This window comes from Anolis sagrei, chromosome 2 (assembly GCF_037176765.1).
Source record: "Anolis sagrei isolate rAnoSag1 chromosome 2, rAnoSag1.mat, whole genome shotgun sequence".
NCBI lineage: Eukaryota > Metazoa > Chordata > Lepidosauria > Squamata > Dactyloidae > Anolis > Anolis sagrei.
Window position 1 is genome coordinate 24,553,680 of NC_090022.1, and position 22,358 is coordinate 24,576,037.

Consider the following 22,358-nt stretch of genomic DNA (forward strand, 5'->3'; position numbering starts at 1 on the left):
TGGTTTTTAAAAAATTAAATCCCAAAAGTATATATTGCTTGACCATGCCTCCCCAAGTAAGTGGTGCCAACTTTCAACTGTAGCAGAAACCATGGTTTCCTGTGTTGACAAGATGTTAGTAGGGGATATTTATATCCATACTGGGAGAAACATCTTCCCCTAATCTCTGCAAACTGATCTGCTTTTTAAAGGATACAAGACCCAGTCAATGTGGTTCACAGGTTTGGCTCCATCGTTGGTGGAGTCAGGGCCGTAGTCAGTCTTACCTACATTTTCTATATATATATAAATGCTCTGTGTGTAATGAGTACCTTAAAAACAAAAGAACCAATGAATGAAATCACACCAAATTTGGCAGCAAAGCGTCTCACAACACAAGGAGTGACCATCACTCAAAAAATTATGATTTTGTCTTTTGGGAGTTGTAGTTGCTAGGATTTATAGTTCACCTATAATCAAACTGGTTAATCAAATCCCTATGCTAAGTCTATGAGACGCAAAAAATTAAGAGTCCCTCCAGAACTGCAAGCACTTGGGGGGGGGGGGGGCGGGGGTTGAATGCTCTCATTAAGGAGGCCAGATTTGGTGGAGGTGGCTGACAGGGGCAGAGCTGCAGGTTATTGAAGGCTGCTCTGCCACCTGCTGTGCTCTTTGCTTCAGCGTGAGCTAGGAGGCAGGTTTCAACCCCCCCCCCCCCGAATTTTTTTTCTGGCTAAGGCCCTGGCCTAGCCAAACCTGCTACACAAGACTCCCTTGACCAACAGAAAACACTAGAAGGGTTTGGTGGGCATTGACTTTGAATTTGGAGTTGTTGTTCACCTACACGTAGAGACTCAAAAAATGATGGATCTGGACCAAACTTGGCACAAATACTCAATATGCCCAAATATCAACACAGGTTGAGTTTGGGGGAAATAGATCTTGACATTTGGGGGTAGTAGTTACTGGGATTTATACTTCACCTACAATCAAAGAGCATTCTGAACCCCACCAATGATAGAACTGGGGCAAACTTCCCGCAGAGAACCCCCATGACCAATAGAAAATAAAGGCCACCCAGTCCAACTCCCTTCACCAGGGCAAGAAAATATAATCAAAGCCCTCCTGACAAAGAGCCATCCAGCCATAGGTATAAATATATATGATTCACACACAGAGAGAGATAGTATCATAGATTTGAAAGGGAGCCCTAAAGAAGGGCAATTATATGCTGCATGCTCCAGAGTAGGCAAACCAGACAATCTCCGCATCAACACTGACAAACACTGACATCAACACTCCGCATCAACACTGACAAAGAAACAGCAAGAAATACTGTTTAGTAGGTTCTTGTGGGTTTTTTCGGGCTATAGGGCCATGTTCTAGAGGCATTTCTCCTGACGTTTCGCCTGCATCTATGGCAAGCATCCTCAGAGGTAGTGAGGTCTGTTGGAATTAGGACAATGGGTTTATATATCTGTGGAATGGCTGGGGTGGGGCAAGGAGCTCTTCCTTGCTGGAGCTAGGTGTGAATGTTTCAACTGATGCTAATGAAGGTGATCAGTTGAAACATTCACACCCAGCTCCAGCAGAGAAGAGCTCCTTGCCCCACCCCAGCCATTCCACAGATATATAAACCCATTGTCCTAATTCCAACAGACCTCACTACCTCTGAGGATGCTTGCCATAGATGCAGGCGAAACGTCAGGAGAAATGCCTCTAGAACATGGCCCTATAGCCCGAAAAAACCCACAAGAACCTAGTGATCCCGGCCATGAAAGCCTTCGACAATACATTAATACTGTTTAGCCACAAGCATAAAAGCATTACACCAGGCATGTGGGGGGGGGGGGGTTGAGAGGCTTCAGCCCCCCCCCCCCCGAAATTCTCATGGTGGTCTCCGAAAAGTCCTTACTGGTGCATTATTTAAACTGTTATGTTTATTCATATCATGATCTGATCACCATACTCAATATATCCGATATGCATGGGCGTATTGGGGTAACGGGCCTGCATTACACATTAGAAACTAACATCTCCTTAAAAGGCTGTGAGAGAGGGCGGGGTTATGAGCGGCAAGACCGCGCATGTCAGCTGTGGTAAGCCTCATATGGGATGTCAGATGTGTTAACGCTCTCACTTCAGCCCAGACGGAGTTGGAGGTGCTGAAGCTTAGCAACAGGTAAGATTTACCGGTAAGATGGCTTTGAGGGTCGATTCTCTTCAGAGGCCAACCTGGAAGGAGGAGGCAAACTGGTCAGCTCTCTCTCTCCTTAAGACTCCCCTTCCCTCGATCTATTTCTTTGTCAGTGTTGATGCGGAGATTGTCTGGTCTGCAATAGGAAAAGGGGGAAGGGGGGTTGCAGAACTTTATACAGTGTCGTTTCAAAGGAGGGAAATCACAAAAACAACTATGTTCAGCCAGGCCCGTAGCCAGGATTTCGACTGGCTCTACAGGCCAATGGAGACCTCCACCAAAGAGCAGACGTTGTCCAAAGACATATCCAAGGTCATGTGGCCAGCATGACTGCATGGAGCGCCGAGCAGGAAGGTATTGCAAGTTCGGCAGCTCAGCGCATTAACCCAGGGGGAGGGGGGCTCCAATTTGTGGAAAACCCTTTAGCCCAATCCTTGATCTTTCTATTACTTTTTTTGCAATATGGTTTCATTTCCAATTAATCTCCACTTGAAAGTTACTCTGTTACTCTTCAGTTTCAGAACTGTCATGATGGGAAAATATTTTTTTTTAAATGTAACACGTTTTTTGACAACCGATACATATCTATCCTCGAGAGTGATTTATATCTTTCTGAATGAAATGCAAATTCTTTTTCTTTTCCATTACTTTGCTCTCCATCCACGATGGAGTCTCAAATCACCTGTCGAACTGGGAAAAAAATGGGTTGCTGGGAGTTTTCCGAGCTGGATGGCCATGTTCCTCACGCAGGCATCTTCAGAGTCTGTGAAGTCTGTTGGGAACTAGCCAAGTGGTGTTATTTATCTGTGGAATGTCCAGGGTGGGGGAAAGAATTCTTGTCTGTTTGATGCAAATGTGGATGTTGCAATTGGCCAGCTTGATTAGCATTGAATAGCCTTGCAGCTTCAAGGTCTGGCTGCTTCCTGCCTAGGGGGAATCCTTTGTTGGGAGGTGTTAGCTGGCCCTGATTGTTTCTTGTCTTGAATTCCCCTGCTTTTTGAGTGTTGCTTTTTATTTACTGTCCTGATTTTAGAGTTGTTTTCCTCTGGGTGAATCTTTGTCTACAGTTACACTCTCCTGGCTTGTTCTTGGTCCTGTAGCTCTTCTGATGTCTGTGGTGGAGTCTCCATTGGCCTGTAGAGCCCAGTTTAGGCGTTTCAGTTCACCTTGGAGGAGGTAGGGTTTGCAGATTCTTTTGGCCTGGGTGATGGTTGGAGTTTTTATGTAGGTACCTATCTATGTGTGTAGGTTTTCTCTAAACCGAGTGGCCCGATAGTTTAGGGCAGGTATGGGCAAACTCAGGCCTGGGGGCTGGATGTGGCCCCTTGGTCTATTTTCTTAGGCCCTCCTCTCTCACACATCCTATCCCTCTTTCCTTCCTCCTTCCTTTCTTTCCTTCCATCCTTCTCTTTCTCCCCTCCTCCCTTTTCTTTTTCCTTCCTCCTTCTATATCATCCTTCCTTCCCCTTTGTCTTTCCTTCCTCTCTCTTTCCTTCCTCCTTTTCTCACTCCCTTCCCTTCCTGCATGGCAGGGGGTTGGACTGAATGGCTCTTGGGGGTCTCTTCCAGCTCTAGGATTCTATATCTGTATTACCGTATTCATGTGTTTTATGTATTTTACTGTGTTGTTGCTTGTGTTTTGGTTTTTATTTCATTGTAATACTTGCTGGGCTTAGCCTCATGTAAGCCGCCCGAGTCAGTCCCGCTGGAGAGATGGTGGCGGGGTATAAATAATAATAATAATAATAATAATAATAATAATTATTATTATTATTATTATTACTACTAGCCATCCCCTGCCACGTAATGCCGTGGCCCAGTCTGTGTATATGCGTTTTGTATGTGTATATATTTCTGGCTGGCGGGAAGGAACGACTAGACTTAATGTTTTACCTACTAAACAGTATATTGTATTTATGAGCAGAAAACTTAATGCTCGTGAGAGATTGGAACGAGAAATAGATCTGGGTTGTTGTAGGTTTCTCGGGCTATATGGCCATGTCCTAGAAGCATTCTTTCCTGATGTTTTGCCTGCATCTATGGCAGGCATCCTCAGAGGTTGTGAGGTCTGTGGGCCTGCCATAGATGCAGGTGAAAAGTCAGGAGAGAATGCTTCTAGAACATGGTCATACAGCCCGAAATGTTTATATAATTTGTGTGTATATATATGTCTGTATGTGTTGTTTTGTGCATGTGTTGTAATTTGTTTTTGTTTTTTGGCTTTTTAAGTCTCTTCCACTGTGTTTTTCAGTGTTTTTTTTTCCCCCAGTGATTGTCACTCGTTGGCCTAATAGGTGTATTGTGTCCAAATATGGTGTCAATTCGCCCAGTGGTTTTTGATTTATGTTAATCCCACAAACGAACATTACATTTTTATTTATATAGATTATGTTATTTATTTATATCATATTATTTATTTATCTAGATTATTATTGTCCAAGGCTTTCATGGCCGGAATCACTGGGTTGTTGTAGGTTTTTCGGGCTGTATGGCCATGTTCTAGAAGCATTCTCTCCTGACTTTTCACCTGCATCGATGGCAGGCATCCTCCCACAGACGTCACAACCTCTGAGGATGCCTGCCATAGATGCAGGCAAAACATGAGAAGAGAATGCTTCTATGGAACGAGAAACAGAACAACCCAGATCTATTTCTCGTTCCAATCTCTCACGAGCATTGCGTTTTCTGCTCATAAATACAATATACTGTTTAGTAGGTAAAACGTTAAGTCTAGCCATTCCTTCCCGCCAGCCAGCGGGAGCTCACCCCATCCACCGACCTTCTGGTCTTGTTGATCGGAAGCACTGTGGTTTAACCCGTTGCGCCACGCCACTATATGAGATTAGCCTCGGACAGGATGGTAACACATCCGGGCTCTTCTGGGTAGCGTCCTTGCAGACAGCCGATTCTCTCACACCAGAAGTGGCGTGCAATAGATTCTCAATTCACTTCTGATACAAGTAGGTTTAATTAAAAAATAGCTTTGTTTTCCATAGGGTTATTTCCTCCTTGACAACTTTCTTCTCCCGTTTGTAGTATAGTTGTCTTGAATATTTGTTTCTTACGACTTCTACGGTCTCCTGAAGGCTTAATAGAGCCCCCACAGTTGCCCAGTCCTATAGTACACAGACATCTGTTTAATTTCCAAGTTTATAACTCAGCATTCTATATAATCTGTTCTATTGACTCTCTTGGAATTATCCTCTACATTGGAAATCGTTCAGTATTCCTTTGAGCCACTCGTAACTCTTGTTTTCTGGGTTGTTGTAGGTTTTTCGGGCTATATGGCCATGTTCTAGAAGCATTCTCTCCTGACGTTTTGCCTTGCTCTGTGGCAGGCATCCCCAGAAAAAAAAAACTCTTGTTTTCTTTTGGGCAAAAATAGACCAAATGTGTTAATAAGTATCTCACTGATGACAGAAGAATACAGTCATCGCACTAGAGGGGGAAAATCCACTTTAAACCCGGTTTCTGCCTCCTGGAGAATTCTGTGGTTTGTAGTATAGGGAGGAGCCTTTAACAGCTTCATTAAACTACAAACCCCAGCATTCTGCAGGTGGCAGAAACCGGATTTAAAGTGGATTCATTCTCTCGTGTGCTGAAGTAGTAAGTGAGCAAAAGCTGAACAATCTATGAATAGGACAGAAACGTTTAAGTTTAATTGAATTGATGGCTTTTAATGTTTTGAAACAGTGCTTCTCAACTTGTGGGTCCCCGGGTGTTTTGTCCTACAATTCCCAGAAATCCCAGCCAGTTTACTAGCTGTTAGGATAGCATCTGGGGACCCACAGGTTGAGAACCACTGGTTTAGAAACTAAATCCATCCGCATTTTGAACAGAACAACAGATCATAAGGGTCTTAACACACCTTGCACTTAAGAGAGGAGAGAAAATGAAATACGGAAGAGTGCAATGACAACTGGAAGGGTTTTGGTGGATTTGACATTGAACCTTTTGCCGCTCCTCCTCCTCGGTGTGGATTCTCTGGGGTCTGTTCAAGCTGGAGCTGACTCCAAAGCTTTTCCAAATAATGCACAGATAACTATGAGTATACAAAGAAACAAGGTATATAAATGGGGTTTATATTCCTGTGGAAAGTCCAGGGTGGGAGAAAGAACTCTTGTCTGTTTGAGGCCAGTGTGAATGTTTCAATTGACCAACTTGATTAGCATTTAATGGCCTAGCGGTTTCAAGGTGTGGCTTCTTGCTGCCCGTGGGAATCCTTTGTTGGGAGGCGATTAGCTGGCCCTGATTGTTTCTTGTCTGGGCCTCCCGTTTGTGAGTGTTGTTCTTTATTTAATGTCATGATTTCAGAGGCTTTGAATACTGGTAGTCAGATTTTGTATTTGAATTAGCCTCCCCGCATCCGAGGGTCAGGAAGGGAGCGGAAGGGCACAGAGGGAAAACGCAAGCAGGCGCCTCTTCCTTCTGCAGTCTCCCCTGGATCTGGCTGGACTCGGACCCAAGGTGGATTTGGAAAGCACAATGAAGAAGGTGGGCTTGGCACAGGAGGAAGGATTTGGAGCCCCATCTTTGAAATGTATGCATAAGTGTGAAGGATTTGAGCTGCATTTTTGGAGAAAAAATTGCCGACACTGCAAGAGCGGCCAAGAAGAGCATGACGTTCCCACCAGGAGTGAGGATGACCGTAAAGTGGGGAAGCTCTTTGAGGATACCAAATACACAACCCTCGTTGCAAAACCGAAATCGGATGGGATCCCTGTGTACAAGCGCAATGTGATGATACTGGCTAATCCTGTGGCGGTCAAGAAAAATGTGTCCCTCAACACTGTCACTTATGAATGGGCCCCTCCAGTTCAGAATCAGACCCTGGCGAGACACTACATGCAGATGCTTCCGAAGGAGAAGCAGCCCGTGGCAGGCTCAGAGGGGGCTCAGTACAGGAAGAAGCAGTTGGCAAAGCAGCTGCCCGCTCATGACCAGGATCCATCCAAATGCCACGAGCTGACTCCTAATGAAGTGAAGAAGATGGAGCAGTTTGTGAAGAAGTACAAGAACGAGGCGCTCGGAATGGGAGAGGTTAAGCTCCCGAGCGAAGTGGAAGGGAAGGCTGGGGAGAAGAAAGTCCCAGCGAATGGAGAGAAGGCAAGCTGCCTGGACAGAAAGCACCCCAATATTCCTGTTTCAGATGCAAACCGAACATGAAGGAGGGTGATCCAGCCATCTATGCCGAGCGTGCTGGGTATGACAAGCTCTGGCACCCTGCTTGCTTTGTCTGCTGTACCTGCAATGAGCTTCTGGTGGACATGATCTATTTCTGGAAGAATGAGAAGCTGTACTGTGGCCTACACTATTGTGACAGCAAGAAAGTTCGCTGTGCTCGATGTGCCAAGCTTATATTCAGCAATGAGTATACCCATGCAGAAGGTCAAAGGTGCAATCTGAAACATTTCTGGAATCTGAAACATTTGATTGCGACTGTATCTTGGCTGGAAAGATCTACGTCATGGTCAAGGAGAAGCCTATTTGCAAACTATGCTATGTGAAAGACCATGCTGTGATCTGCCAAGGTTGCCACAATGCAATTAACCCAGAAGTGCAGCGTGTGAGAGGGGCTCATCTGCCTCTCCCCGGATTCGAACCTGCGCCGGCACAGGGGTTGTAGTTGGTCATGGGGATTCTGTATGGGAAGTTTGCCCCAATTCTGTCGGTGGTGGGGTTCAGAATGCTCTTTGATTGTAGGTGAACTACAACTCCCAAATGTCAAAATCTATTTCCCCGAAACTCTCTGGATGTAGGTGAACTACAACTCCCAAACTCAAGGAGCCCACCCCCCCCCCCCCCCGTGGCGCAGTGGGTTAAACCCCTGTGCCGGCGCAGGTTCGAATCCGGGGAGAGGCAGATGAGCCCCTCTCACACGCTGCACTTCTGGGTTAATTGCATTGTGGCAACCTTGGCAGATCACAGGGGTTTAACCCACTGCGCCACGGGGGGGGGGGGGGTCCTTGAGTTTGGGAGTTGTAGTTCACCTACATCCAGAGAGCACTGTGGACTCAAACAATGATTGGTCTGGACCAAACTTGGCACAAACATTGCATATGCCCAAATATGAACACAGATAGCGTTTGGGGGAAATAGAGTCCCTTGGGAGATGGTAGCGAGTATAAATAAAGTATTATTACTATTATTATTATTATTATTATGTCTGTGTACTGTAGGACTGGGCAACTGTGGGGGCTCTATTAAGCCTTCAGGAGACCGTAGAAGTCGTAAGAAACAAATATTCAAGACAACTATACTACAAACGGGAGAAGAAAGTTGTCAAGGAGGAAATAACCCTATGGAAAACAAAGCCATTTTTTAATTAAACCTACTCGTGTCAGAAGTGAATTGAGAATCTATTGCACGCCACTTCTGGTGTGAGAGAATCGGTTGTCTGCAAGGACGCTACCCAGAAGAGCCCGGATGTGTTACCATCCTGTCCGAGGCTAATCTCAGATAGTGGCGTGGCGCAACGGGTTAACCCACAGTGCTTCCGATCAACAAGACCAGAAGGTCGGTGGATGGGGTGAGCTCCCGCTGGCTGGCGGGAAGGAATGGCTAGACTTAACGTTTTCCCTACTAAACAGTATATTGTATTTATGAGCAGAAAACGCAATGCTCGTGAGAGATTGGAACGAGAAATAGATCTGGGTTGTTGTAGGTTTTTCGGGCTGTATGGCCATGTTCTAGAAGCATTCTCTCCTGGTGTTTTGCCTGCATCTATGGCAGGCATCCTCAGAGGCTGTGAGGTCTGTGGGAGGATGCCTGCCATAGATGCAGGTGAAAAGTCAGGAAAGAATGCTTCGAGAACATGGCCATACAGCCCGAAAAACCTACAACAACCCAGTGATTCCGGCCACGAAAGCCTTCGACAATAATAATCGATATAAATAAATAATATGATATAAATAAATAATATAATCTATATAAATAAAAATGCAATGTTCGTTTGTGGGATTAACATAAATCAAAAACCACTGGGCGAATTGACACCATATTTGGACACAAGACACCTATCAGGCCCACGAGTGACCATCACTGGAAAAAAATATATATATTACAACACATGCATAAAACAACATATATGTATATACAAATTATATAAACATATACAGAAATATATACACACACAAAACACATATACACAGACTGGGCCACAGCAATACGTGGCAGGGGATGGCTAGTAATAATAATAATAATAATAATAATAATAATAATAATAATAATAATAATGTATACCCCGCCACCACCTCTCCAGCGGGGACAGACTCGGGCGGCTTACATGAGGCCAAGCCCAGCAAGGTATTACAACGAAATAAAAACCACAACACAAGCAACAACACAGTAAAATACATAAAACATATGAATACAGTAAGCAATATAAAAATACAATACAAAACCATTTAAAATCACAATGACAGTGAGCGGGCGCGTGTATTTATTATTTATTTATTTATTTATTTATTTAAAAAAACTTTTATACCCCATCTACCCCCGTAGAGGGACTCAGACCGGGTAACAGCTAAACATTAAATGCTTTTAGTAATACATCTAAAAACATAAAATCACAATGAGTAAAAATACAGACAGAATAAATACATATAAGCCAAATCACCAAGATAAAATCAAGTTCCACTCAGTCCGCAAATGTGGTCAGCTACTCCTGATATAGAATCCTAGAGCTGGAAGAGACCCCCAAGAGCCATTCAGTCCAACCCCCTGCCATGCAGGAAGGGAAGGGAGTGAGAAAAGGAGGAATGAAAGAGAGAGGAAGGAAAGACAAAGGTGAAGGAAGGATGATATAGAAGGAGGAAGGAAAAAGAAAAGGGAGGAGGGGAGAAAAAGAAGGATGGAAGGAAAGAAAGGAAGGAGGAAGGAAAGAGGGATAGGATGTGTGAGAGAGGAGGGCCTAAGAAAATAGCCCAAGGGGCCACATCCAGCCCCCAGGCCTGAGTTTGGCCATACCTGCCCTAAACTATCGGGCCACTCAGTTTAGAGAAAACCTACACACATAGATGGGTACCTACATAAAAACTCCAACTATCACCCAGGTCAAAAGAATCTGCAAACCCTACCTCCTCCAAGGTGAACTGAAACCCCTAAACTGGGCTCTCCAGGCCAATGGAGACTCCACCACAGACATCAGAAGAGCTACGGGACCAAGAACAAGCCAGGAGAGTGTAGACAAAGATTCGCCCAGAGGAAAACAACAACTCTAAAGGACAGTAAATAAAGAGCAACACTCAAAAAGCAGGGGAATTCAAGACAAGAAACAATCAGGGCCAGCTAACACCTCCCAACAAAGGATCCCCCCCCCCGGCAGGATGCAGCCAGACCCTGAAGCTGCAAGGCTATTCAATGCTAATCAAGCTGGCCAATTGCAACATTCACACTTGCCTCAGGCAGACAAGAGTTCTTTCTCCCACCCTGGACATTCCACAGATATAAACACCACTTGGCTAGTTCCCAACAGACTTCTCAACCCCTGAGGATGCCTGCGTGAGGAACATGGCCATCCAGCCCGGAAAACTCCCAGCAACCCATTTTTTCCCCAATTCGACAGGTGATAGAAAAATAGTAATAGAAAAATCAAGGAAAGGGCTAAAGGGTATTCCACAAATTGGAGCGCCCCCCCCCCCCCCCCCCCCCCCAGGGTTAATGCGCTGAGCTGCTGAACTTGCAATACTTTCCTGCTCCGGCAGGAAGGTAATGACGCTCCATACAGTCATGCTGGCCACATGAACTTGGAGATGTCTATGGGCATCTTTGGCTTAGAAATGGAGAGAAGCACCAACTCCCAGAGTGGGACATGACTGGACTTAATGTCAGGGGAAAACCTTTACCTATCTATCTACAACTGATAGCTAATCCTATAAGGAAAACCCAAAGACCTCTAGGTTCTTGTGGGTTTTTTCGGGCTATAGGGCCATGTTCTAGAGGCATTTCTCCTGACGTTTCGCCTGCATCTATGGCAAGCATCCTCAGAGGTAGTGAGGTCCTCTACCTCTACCTCTGAGAATGCTTGCCATAGATGCAGGCGAAACGTCAGGAGAAATGCCTCTAGAACATGGCCCTATAGCCCGAAAAAACCCACAAGAACCTAGTGATTCCAGCCATGAAAGCCTTCGACAATCCAAAGCCCTCTTTTCACTTTGGACCAAGACCAAACTGGAGGTGTATTTACTAGTGAATAGTCTTTCAAAAAGGATAGTGTCTGCAATGACTATTGTTGGGTGTTTCCTAAACACTAGTTGGCTAGGTGTTTGGACTTCAGCTCCCAGAGTTTCTGATTATTAAGCCAGGCAGCTGAGGCTTCTGGAAGTTTAAGTCCAAAAAGCATGTATCTGTGCATGTGAAATTCCTCGAGGGCAGAGCTTTCAAACTGCGTGTCACATGTTATTGTGTTGGCTGCAGTGTGTTGGTGTATTACATGAATGTAAAGAGAAACCTTTGAGTGCACATTAAATAATATTACTGAAACATGGAAGCCTAAAATGCTTAATGAGGGAAATCAGAGTGACTTTATCTCATATTCCACCAAATATTCAAAAGCTATATTCATCCAATCAACTTATATATCTAGTCAAAATGGGAAGTAGTTATCTTATTAGTGTTATACAACCTTTTACCATTCTTGCACATGTATATTGTTACTCATAAATGATAAACAGCAATGTTATTATATTACAAATCACATATTTTTAAAAATCTAAATGAAAAGTTACCATGAGATACTTTGTGTCCCCATAACTTTTGCTATTATAATTTATAAATGTGTCCTTATCTCTTGTAAGGGTCTATAACCTCTGATTTTCTAGTAAAACTGAATTACTGTGTTGATAAAAGATGCCTGTCTAAAAAGTGTGTCACCAACATGAAATGTTTGGAAAGCTCTACTCTAAATTAGGGCCTCTTTGGGTTGCCCAAAACCTTTAAGAGGAAGCAGGTGGCTATTTTTTTTTTTTTTTGTCGTGTCAGGAGTGACTTGAGAAACTGCAAGTCACTTCTGGTGTGAGAGAATTGTCTGTGCCCGGATGAAAGGATGTTTTTATCATCCTTGGGGGGGCTTCTCTCATATCCCCTCATGAGGAGCTGGAGCTGATAGAGGGAGCTCATCCGCCTCTCCCCATATTCGAACCTGTGACCTGTCGGTCTTCAGTCCTGCTGGCACAGGGGTTTAACCCACTACACCACCGGGGGCTCCATTGCTATGGCTATTAAATTGGAATCATAGTGCTATAATTGTGCAGTATGAAAGGTCCCAAATTCGACTGCGCTCAGAAATGTTAGTGCTGATTTTCAATTTCTGGGGAGCAACGGAATTATTAGCTGTTTTACCAGTTTGATGTCCTTAAGACTTAGATGTCTTTTTAAGTGTGCCAGGAAAGAAACACAAAAACCAGGGTGGGAGTGTGGGCGCCCTGATGTGCATGTATTATTGTTATGAAAGGATATATAAACGAACTGACACTGTTATTTTGCAAAGGCAATTGACTATAAACATCTTTCTAAAAGATAAGAGTAATCAACCGAGGAGAAGGGGATGGCTGTCTGTGAAAATTCCCTGAAGGTTGAGGCATACGATGAAAACTGTGGAAATTGGCCAAACGCTTCCGACGAGATGGCACAGAGGAAGGGACACTGTGAAAATGGACCAAATGCTTCAGTGCAAATACAACTGACACCTGAGTTCTCAGGAAATACAAAAGCATCTGGTAAGCTACCCTTTTTTGTTTAATAAAGAGAACTGAGAGGAGAAACGTTTTTTTCCGTTTTAAAAATTATTATTATTATTATTATTATTATTATTATTAAAATTATTATCCACCTCACAAAGTGGTTTGAGGAATGGGAAAATATGGCCTGTGAACTGCATCACACTAAACCCTTTCTTGTGTCAACAGGATACTGTACTCTGAAACCAATCCCTATGCATTCCATTAAAAAGCCGATAAAGAATTTTCCGTTACCTCCTAAACCTATAAAAACATGGATGAGGAACGGCCACTTTTTAATTTATTATTTATTTATTGAGAGCATTTCTATCCCGTCCTTCATGCCTCCAAAGGGAGACTCGGGACGGCTACCAGCAGACACCATTTGGTGCTGAACAGTACATACCATAATATACACTTTACCTACATTTAAAAAGTTATAAATACATTAAAACAATTCACCATTTCATGTCATCCTCCAAATCAATCCATAGCCACCAGTTCAACAGTCCATTAAAACCATCTTCAATCCATTGCCGTCAGCTAAAAACAGTCTGTTAAAACCATCTATTCTGTGAATGCTTGATCCCATAACCAGAATTTGAGCATCTTCCAGAAGGTCATGAGGGAGGGGGCAGATCTAATCTTGTTAGGGAAGGTGTTCCACAGCTGAGGGGCCACCACTGAGAAGGCTCTGCCTCTCATTCCCACCAAATGTGACCGTGATGGCGGCAGGACTGAGAGCAGGGTCTCTCCAGACGATCTTAAGGTCCTTGGGGGTTCGTAGAGGGAGATACGTTCAGATAGGTAAGCTGGGCCAGAGCTGTTTAGGATTTTATAGGTCAGCACCAGCACTTAGAATTGTGCTTGGAACCTAATAGGCAGCAGGCATAACAGGGGAGTTGTATGCTCCCTGTACCCCGCTCCGGTGAGCAACCCGGCTGCTAAGCGTTGGTCTAGCTGGAGCTTCCAAACAGTCTTCAGAAGCAACTCCACATAGAGTGCATTGCAGTAATCTATATGGGATATAACCAGAGCGTGGACCACTGTGACCAAGTCCGACCTCCCAAGATATGGGCGCACCTGGCGCACAAATTTTGGATGAAAAAAGAAACCCAATCTAATCTGACATCTGTTTTGGGCCAATTGCCATAAGTCGGTGTTGCCTGATAAAGGGTGTCTATGGGGAGGGGGACCAGCCTGCCAGCACCAGAGTTGTTGTAAACCTCTGTGCCTCCTCATTCTATTCATGACAGTGTATGACTTACATACAGTTCTTCTGCTTCCTTTTCCCCTATGTATTGCCTCCCTTTCTCTGGTAAGAAGCAGCAGTAAGAGCAGCTGGGCCCCTCTGGGGTTTGAGTTGCTGGGGCCTGTGGAGGACACAGGACTGTGCTGGAGGGCATTAGACTCCACCAGATCAGTGTTGGACCTTGGCTTTCTTTCCAACATGAGAAACAAGCATTTTATATGGCTAAAGCACCACAGAAGAGTGATCCTATTCTCTGTCACAAATGTGTACATCTATTGTATATATACTCATGTATACATTGAAAAATTCTTGACAAAAATGCCCTAAATCTGGCTCAATTTATGCGTGTGGTAATAGATCTAACACAGTGGCAGAGGCAAGAAACACTTCCACTTCTTTCCACCTCCTTCACCCAAACTGTTTCCCTTGACAAATTCCAGGGAGTCTAGCTGCTTTAACTGCCTTTTCTTAAAAATCTGTTCAAACTGCAGATTTCAGATAGACACAGTTCTCCTCTTTACATCTTGTAGTACGTTATATTTTAGCTTGTGATTTCTTGGTTTTCTATACAAATGTAAGCATTTCTTTTTGCCATGGCTCAACTGGCACATCAGTCATCAAAATGGATATTGTCTGAAATAAAAACATCATTTTTGTCTTCAAGGATTTCCTCAACAATATCAAATTTAATTTGTCCCTTCTTAACATATTTTATTTAAATATTTAGCTTTCTTCTCCGTTTTAAAATCACCTTGATCTTTGATGCCCATGCCATTTCCATCAGCAATAGCCCGAAAAACCCCACAAGAACCTAATCTTTTGTCTGTTACCATCTCCAGTCATCCAGAACCACGATGAATCCCACACAATTTCTTTCCCTCAATTCCAGCTGTGATCTTCATCTGTGACATCAGATTCACTCTCTAAAATTTCCATTTCATCACCAGCTTGTTTCCTATCTCTAACCAGCTGTCTCATTGCTTCTCCAAAGGCGCAACCTGGCCTTCTTATAAACCCCATCTACAATGTCTAACAATAAGGAACATTGGGAGCTGTGATGCAACAATATTTGGAGGACTGCATGTGGCCCAGTTTGTTGTGGACCTGAAGTGTATGGCATGGCCTCCTGTGGTGTAAGCCAAAACTCATACAAAGACATTCTTTTCGATACACATAGAATCTAAGGCCCCTTCTACACTGTCATATAAAATCCAGATTATCTGCTTTAAACTGGATTTTATGGTAGTGTAAACTCATATAATCCAGTTCAAAGCAGATAATTCACATTGATAATCTGGATTATATGGCAGTGTAGAAGGGAACATGGAGTTACATGAAACTTATCATTCTGTGGACCTGTATGTGGTGCTTATTTTCAGATATTGAGGGTTATGTGCCTGTATGCAGAGCCACTTGATCTGGCATAACATGTAATCAATCACAGAAATTATGTATTTTATTGTAGGAATCTGTACTCAACATGCATTTCTCTCTCATTCTCTTAGCTAGAGGACTAAAAGCAAAATGGAAGAAGACGAAGCCGACATGTATTTTGATGACTGTTTTGCCCCTTGTCAGCAGTGCTGTCACTGCCCTCATTTGTAAGTTCGCAGGTCCTTTTTTATCCATTCTGTTTGACTACATCTTGCTGTCATACTTCAGTTTTGGAATTAAATGGTTTTGTACAAATCTTCAAGTTGTCTTTCAACTTACGGTGATCCTTTTAATTATGTTCAAATCTTCAAGTTGTCTTTCAACTTACGGTGATCCTTATAATTATGCAGGTTTTTAGAGGCAATGAGTACTCAAAAATGGTATGACTGGGAGGAGGACATGACTTTGGCAAATGCATATTTCTTTGTCTTTGCTGATGCCATAGAAAAGCAGAGGTGAAAGATGGCATTAGCAGACAAGCCAGATGTAGAGTTTCACCACTGTCTGCACTTATTCTTTCTACTTCATCATTCCCCCAAGCAACGTGCCCTTTCCCACAACTGGCTTGATTCCCTATCTCTGAACTCAACTGGGTAAAAAAAACACCTATGAAGTGAGAGGGGGAAAATGCTAGACGTTATTCAGTTTGAAAGTGTCTGGGACAAAGGCAACTAGGTAATGCTTCCCAGATATAGTCACAGTTGTTATACCAGCCTAAGGTGATAAAAGGTACTTCTGACACTTTCTATGCGTGCCTAGGTAGCACTGATACTTGGAAATCCTCCCATTGTAAATGTATTCCTCCAAAAAGCATTAAATAAGTGTTAGCAAACTGAGCCTACCTTTGCGACCTTTAGAAACTATCTTGCTGCTAAAAATAAGAAGTGGAAATAAACGGAGGTTCTTTATTCCTGAACTAAATTCATGTTACTTTCTTAGTTTTAGGTGTGATGCTGACTGAACCACGCCCAGCCACATGTGTCCTCTCTTGCCCTTCAGAATGGATTGGGTATAAAGGCAAATGTTATGACTTTTCTAAATTGGAAGGGACCTGGTATGATGGCCAGAACAATTGCTCTGCATTTGGTGCTTCTCTGGTTGCAATTGAGGATCAAAAGGAAATGGTGAGAAGGACTTTCAGACTGTGTTGTAAGGTTGTTGTTGTTGTTGTTGTTGTTGTTTTGTTTTGTTTTTCTACCATGCATAGCCATCAGGTTCTACCAAGCATTTGTGGGGGTCTTAATGCAATGAACGTGAATAACGTTGAAGTCATGATGGTGGTTGAGGTTTGTTACATGAATGGGTTAGTTAGACTTGTCAGAGTTAAAGTCTTAAACCTATAATATGTGGCATAATGTAAAATAAACCACATATAGTTCACATTTGAGCAGCCCACACACTGCGTTGCCAGAGAAAGAAAATATGCCACACAGATGAACAATAAAGAACAAGTAGTTTACTCTTCTTAATTCAGAACAGCATATGTATAATGTGATCAGTTGCATCAACTTACACAATGTCCTTTTATGAGAGAGTTAAGATAGCCTTTATTTTGTTTATGTGGATAAACTCTTTCAACAGTTCATGAAGCAAGAGCACACTCCAAAATCTGTTTCTCTCTACTTATCTCATCAAACTCTCTCTCTCTGCACTTGCATAGGTCAAGCCTGAACAAAAACGAACAGTATCCAAAAGTCCCAGGCTTAGTCATCTCCTTGGGCATTGCCCAACCAATCAGCTTCATGCATCTTATTTTGCAGTTCGCACACACACACACACACACACACACACTGATTCCTTGCATGCGCCAACATAATGCATGTGCAAAAGAAGGAATTTCTGCAGGTGAAACAAGTTTCTTCTTGAAGGAAACAATAGCACTTTTGTTTTCTGCACAAAACCATTGTTTTCTATGCAAAAGCAAACATAAGTGAAATTTCACAGTATAGACTCTCAATTAAAGCAGTTTCTTCTGTGCATAAAATAGCATTTTCTCATAATGTGCAAAAACCACTGATTTCTACACATTCTACGACATGAAAAGTTTCCTTCCATGCTTTTGAGAAAGTAGACTGGTCTTCAAAAGCTCATACTATGAACTTCTTTCTGTTAGTTTCAATTGTGCTATGGGATCCATCTGCATACGGACACTCCAGGCTAACATGGTTAGGTCTTTGAACTGAAAAACTTGGTTTTGTACAATTTTTGGAATATGTTTAAATATTATTTCAATCTCTATCTGCTGCAATCTCCTCTTCTACATAACCACTAAAATTATGAGATTGCTCTCCAGTTTTCATTCTGGCAGTGTTCATCCTTGCTCTCACCCTTGCATACCTGCTTTTGCCTGTGAAGTCTTTGAGTGCATCTGCACTGTAGAATGAATGTACTTCAACACCTCGTTAACTGCCATGGCTCAATGCTCTGGAATCATCGGACTTGTAGTCTTACAAGGTTTTTAGTCTTTTCAGCTAAAAAACTACAACAACTCCCATGATTCCACAGCATTGATCATGTCTGGGTTGTTGTAAGATTTTTTCGGCAAAAAAAGCCAATGGGATTTTGGCCTGCATCAATAGGAGCATAGTGTCTAGATCTAGGGAAGTAAAGCTACCCCTCTATTCCGCTTTGGTTAGACCACACCTGGAATACTGTGCCCAATTCTGGGCACCACAATTCAAGAGAGATATTGACAAGCTGGAATGTGTCCAGAGGAGGGTGACTAAAATGATCTAGGGTATGGAGAACAAGCCCTATGAGGAGCGGCTTAAGGAGCTGGGCATGTTTAGCCTGAAGAAGAGAAGGCTGAAAGAAGATATGATAGCCATGTATAAATATGTGAGAGGAAGCCACAGGGAGGAGGGAGCAAGCTTGTTTTCTCACTCTGTAGACTAGGACGCAGAACAATGGCTTCAAACTACAAGAAAGGAGATTCCATCTGAACATTAGGAAGAACTTCCTGACTGTGAGAGCCATTCAGCAGTGGAACTCTCTGCCCCGGAGTGTGGTGGAGGCTCCTTCTTTGGAGGCTTTTAAACAGAGGCTGGATGGCCATCTGCCAGGGGTGATTTGAATGCAATATTCCTGCTTCTTGGCAGGGGGTTGGACTGGATGGCCCATGAGGTCTCTTCCAACTCTTTGATTCTATGAATTAGGACTGCCTGAGTTAAAGCTGCTTTTAATGGCTGCTTGTTGCTTGTTACGTGGTTATGTGAGAACAACACCTGCTGAAATTTTCCTTTCCACACAACTTCCATATTCAGTGTAGAAGAGCCCCTTTGATTTTCCAACATGATAACCCCAGCAAAAGTTTATTTTATCATATGAATTTTATTTATAAAACAGGTTGTGGTCTCCGCATCCAATTTCAGTAGCTATTGCTATTTCTGCTTCTTGTATATTCAAAGCAGACGATTCTAAAATTTTACTTTTGAAACTCCAGTTAATAAAATTCCACATAATGTTGGGGCTGCATGTACCTCCTCCTGAAGGTGCAGGTTTACAGCTTGGGAGTGATCCTGGATTCATCGCTGAGACTGGATCCCCAGGTCGGGTAATGGCCAGGGGAGGTTTTTCACATTGACATTTTTTTGCGCCAGTTGCGCCTGAACCTTGGGAAGTCAGACTTGGCCATGGTAGTCCATACTCTGGTTACATCCCGAATAGACTACTGAAACGCACTCTACGTTGCCTTTGAAGACTGTTTGGAAGCTCCAATTGGTCCAATGGGTGGCAGCCAGATTGCTGGAGCGAGACACAGAGATCATACAACTACTCTGTTACATCAGTTCCACTGGCTGCCAGTCTGCTACCGAGCACAATTCAAAGTGCTGGCTTTAGCCTATAAAGCCCTAAACGGTTCTGGCCCAGTTTACCTGTCCAAATGTATCTCCCTCTATGAAACATCATGGAGGTTAGAATTGTCTGGGGAGGCCCTGCTCTCGGTTCCATCTCCTTAGCAAGTGCAACTGGTGGGGATGAGAGACAGGGCCTTCTTAGTGGTGGCCCCTCGGCTATGGAAATCCTTCCCCACCAAAATTAGATCTGTGCCCTCCCTTTTAGTCTTCAGAAAGAAAGTACAAAAATTGATGTGGGACCAAGCCTCTGGGTCCCACACGCTTATGTGTAATTCACTTTTGGAAAGGCCTAGGACTTGGCTTATTTATTTATTTATGGCATTTATATCCCATTCTATCTCACCTGCATAGAGGGACTCAGGGCAGCTAACAACTGGCACAGCATAGTGCCCACAATAAGAAAAGCATAAATATACATAATATAATAAAAAAAGTATGAAAACAATACAAAAACATTACATACAACGCCGAATTCAGTCATAATCCTAAAAGCAGTCAATCAAAGTCCATTAAAACTTTAACTTTGCCAGCAAGTCAGTCTAGTCCGCAAAGGCCTGATCCCACAGCCAGGATTTCACTTTTTTCGGAAGGACAGGAGAGATGGAGCAGATCTGATTTCATTTGGGAGGGAATTCCATAGCCAAGGGGCCACAACGGAGAAGGCCCTTGGCTTCTGAATTATGTGATTTTAATGTTTTATATTGTTTTAATTTCATGTTTAAATGTCTAGATGTTGTTTTTCTATTTAATATAGTTTAATTTAATTCATAGTTATATGTTACAGTTGTTTTACACTAGGTTTTTAAATACATTTTAAGGCATTAATTTTTTTCTGTGAACATGTTGGACACCATTTTGAGTTCCCGTGGGGGAGAAAAGTGGTATATAAATGAAGTAAATAACATAAAAATAAATAAATAGTTTGGAATATTTCTTTCCCTGGTAACTTACATGTACATCACATAATGGTTTGAGATATATATATATTTAATTGCAGGACATCATAATGCAAATTAAGAGAAAAACTGATTATTGGATTGGCCTGAAAAGAAAGAACGGGCAGCCCTGGGAATGGGCAAATGGAACTGTCTTCAACGGCTGGTAAGGTTTTCCAAATCACCAAAATGGAGGCAGCTGTAAAAAATAATAAATAAATAAATAAATAAATAAATAATAACCTACAGAAATTAATCTTTCATTCTTTTAAACCTATCTTTGGTTATTTATTTCAGCCAGCTTTAGATTGGTGTGCCAGAATTCCTGATCTGGTAACTCACATATAGCATGGTACATAATTGCTGTAAATAATTTTAGTGGAAAGACTTCAGCATTCCCATTTTAAAAAATAAATAGATCCTGCTTGCCCAGTTTCCCTTATTATAAGATATACAATTTGCAGAGTTCTTTGTTTGTGTTTTCCTTTATGGCAAAGGTTGGCCCTTTTGGTCCCTTTCAACTACATCTTAATCTGTTTCTATCAGTTTTCGTACAACATAAATAAGGAGCCCATTGGTAATATCACGCGGACCATAACAAAGGAACTTCACGCGGACCATAACAAAGGAACTTCACTTCTGTTATCCTCTCATTGCAGGTTTGAAATTAAAGCGGATGGATTTTGTGCCTATTTGGATGATGACAGGGTCGGTTCAACATTATGCGGGACAAAACGAAATTGGATTTGTAGCAAGTCAACTAATGTGGCCTGAACAAGTTACTATATATAATGTCTAAGTCTAGAAACAATATGCACACCGACATAGACATACAGATACAAATTACATGTATGAACAGACAAAGACCACTTGTGTGTTATAAACGACCATACCTTGGGAAGTCTGACTTGGCCACGGTAGTCCACGCTCTGGTTACATCCCGCTTAGACTACTGCAACACTCTCTACGTGGGGTTGCCCTTGAAGACTGCTCGGAAGCTTCAAATGGTCCAATGTTCGGCAGCCAGGTTGCTAACAGGAGCGGCACTCAGGGAGCACACCACTCCTCTGTTGCGCCAGCTCCACTGGCTGCCAATCTGCTACCAGGCACAATTCAAGGTGCTGGCTTTAGCCTATAAAGCCCTAAACGGTTCTGGCCCTACTTACCTCTCCGAACGCATCTCCTCCTATGAACCGACTAGGACATTAAGATCATCTGGGGAGGCCCTGCTCTCGGTCCCGCCCGCATCGCAGGCGCAGTTGGCGGGGACGAGAGACAGGGCATTCTCAGGCATTGTTTCAGAACTGATGAAGACCTTGGCAGTTCTCCCGGTTCCCTGGCCATAGTTTGGGAAGATTTCTAGGATATCAAGTACGGTTAGTGGATTGCTAACAGATTCCAGTATTTCCCAGTGAGGCTTTTGGTTTTGCTTTCTCCATTTAAATTCATGTTTGCGGATTTTGCTGTGGCTTTTGACTTGCATTTTTCCTTTATTTTGTAACCATTTTTCTTCAATAAAAAAGGATTGTTTTTCACAACCAAGTGTGGTGGATAGTTATCTTAGGGCCTCGTTCCGTGCTCTGGATTGCAACAGATTTGATATGTTTTGTATAATGTGTTTTAACTGCTTTTTGATGTTGTTGTGTGAACCTTTACTATGTAAACTGCCTTGAGTCGCCTTTTTTGGCTGAGAAAGGCGGTATAGAAGTAAATCAAATAAATAATAAATAATAAATAATAAATAATAAATAAAAGCTTGTGTGTTATTAAAGTTCTATTTTTTAGAGCAGGGGTCCTCAAACTTATTAAACAGAGGGCCAGGTCACAGTCTCTCAAACTGTTGGAGGGCCAGATTATAATTTGAAAAAAAACAACAACCATGAATTCCTATGCAAACTGCATATAACTTATTTGTAGTGCAAAAAAAATCACTTAAAAACAATACAATAATTAAAATGGCGACACAGTAATTCACTTTTACTGACA

The 22,358-nt window shown here is 42.7% G+C and overlaps 1 protein-coding gene and 1 pseudogene across 3 annotated transcripts in view; both read left to right on the plus strand.

Annotated features, from left to right (window-relative positions):
• Positions 1-7,802, plus strand: part of LOC137096455 (testin pseudogene) — a 33,478-nt pseudogene extending 25,676 nt beyond the window's left edge.
• Positions 1-21,910, plus strand: part of LOC132765643 (C-type lectin domain family 2 member B-like) — a 106,767-nt gene extending 84,857 nt beyond the window's left edge. The window contains exons 1-5 of one of the 3 annotated variants that reach the window (XM_067463383.1): positions 12,786-12,894; positions 15,652-15,747; positions 16,520-16,704; positions 20,435-20,538; positions 21,032-21,910. In XM_067463383.1, coding sequence (XP_067319484.1) covers positions 12,801-12,894; positions 15,652-15,747; positions 16,520-16,704; positions 20,435-20,538; positions 21,032-21,146 — 594 coding nt within the window. In that variant the 5' untranslated portion in view covers positions 12,786-12,800 and the 3' untranslated portion in view covers positions 21,147-21,910. Of the gene's footprint in view, positions 1-12,785; positions 12,895-15,651; positions 15,748-16,519; positions 16,705-20,434; positions 20,539-21,031 lie in introns of those variants that run through there. The other 2 variants (XM_067463384.1, XM_067463381.1) reach the window with 2 other exon arrangements.
• Positions 21,911-22,358: the final 448 nt, after the last annotated feature.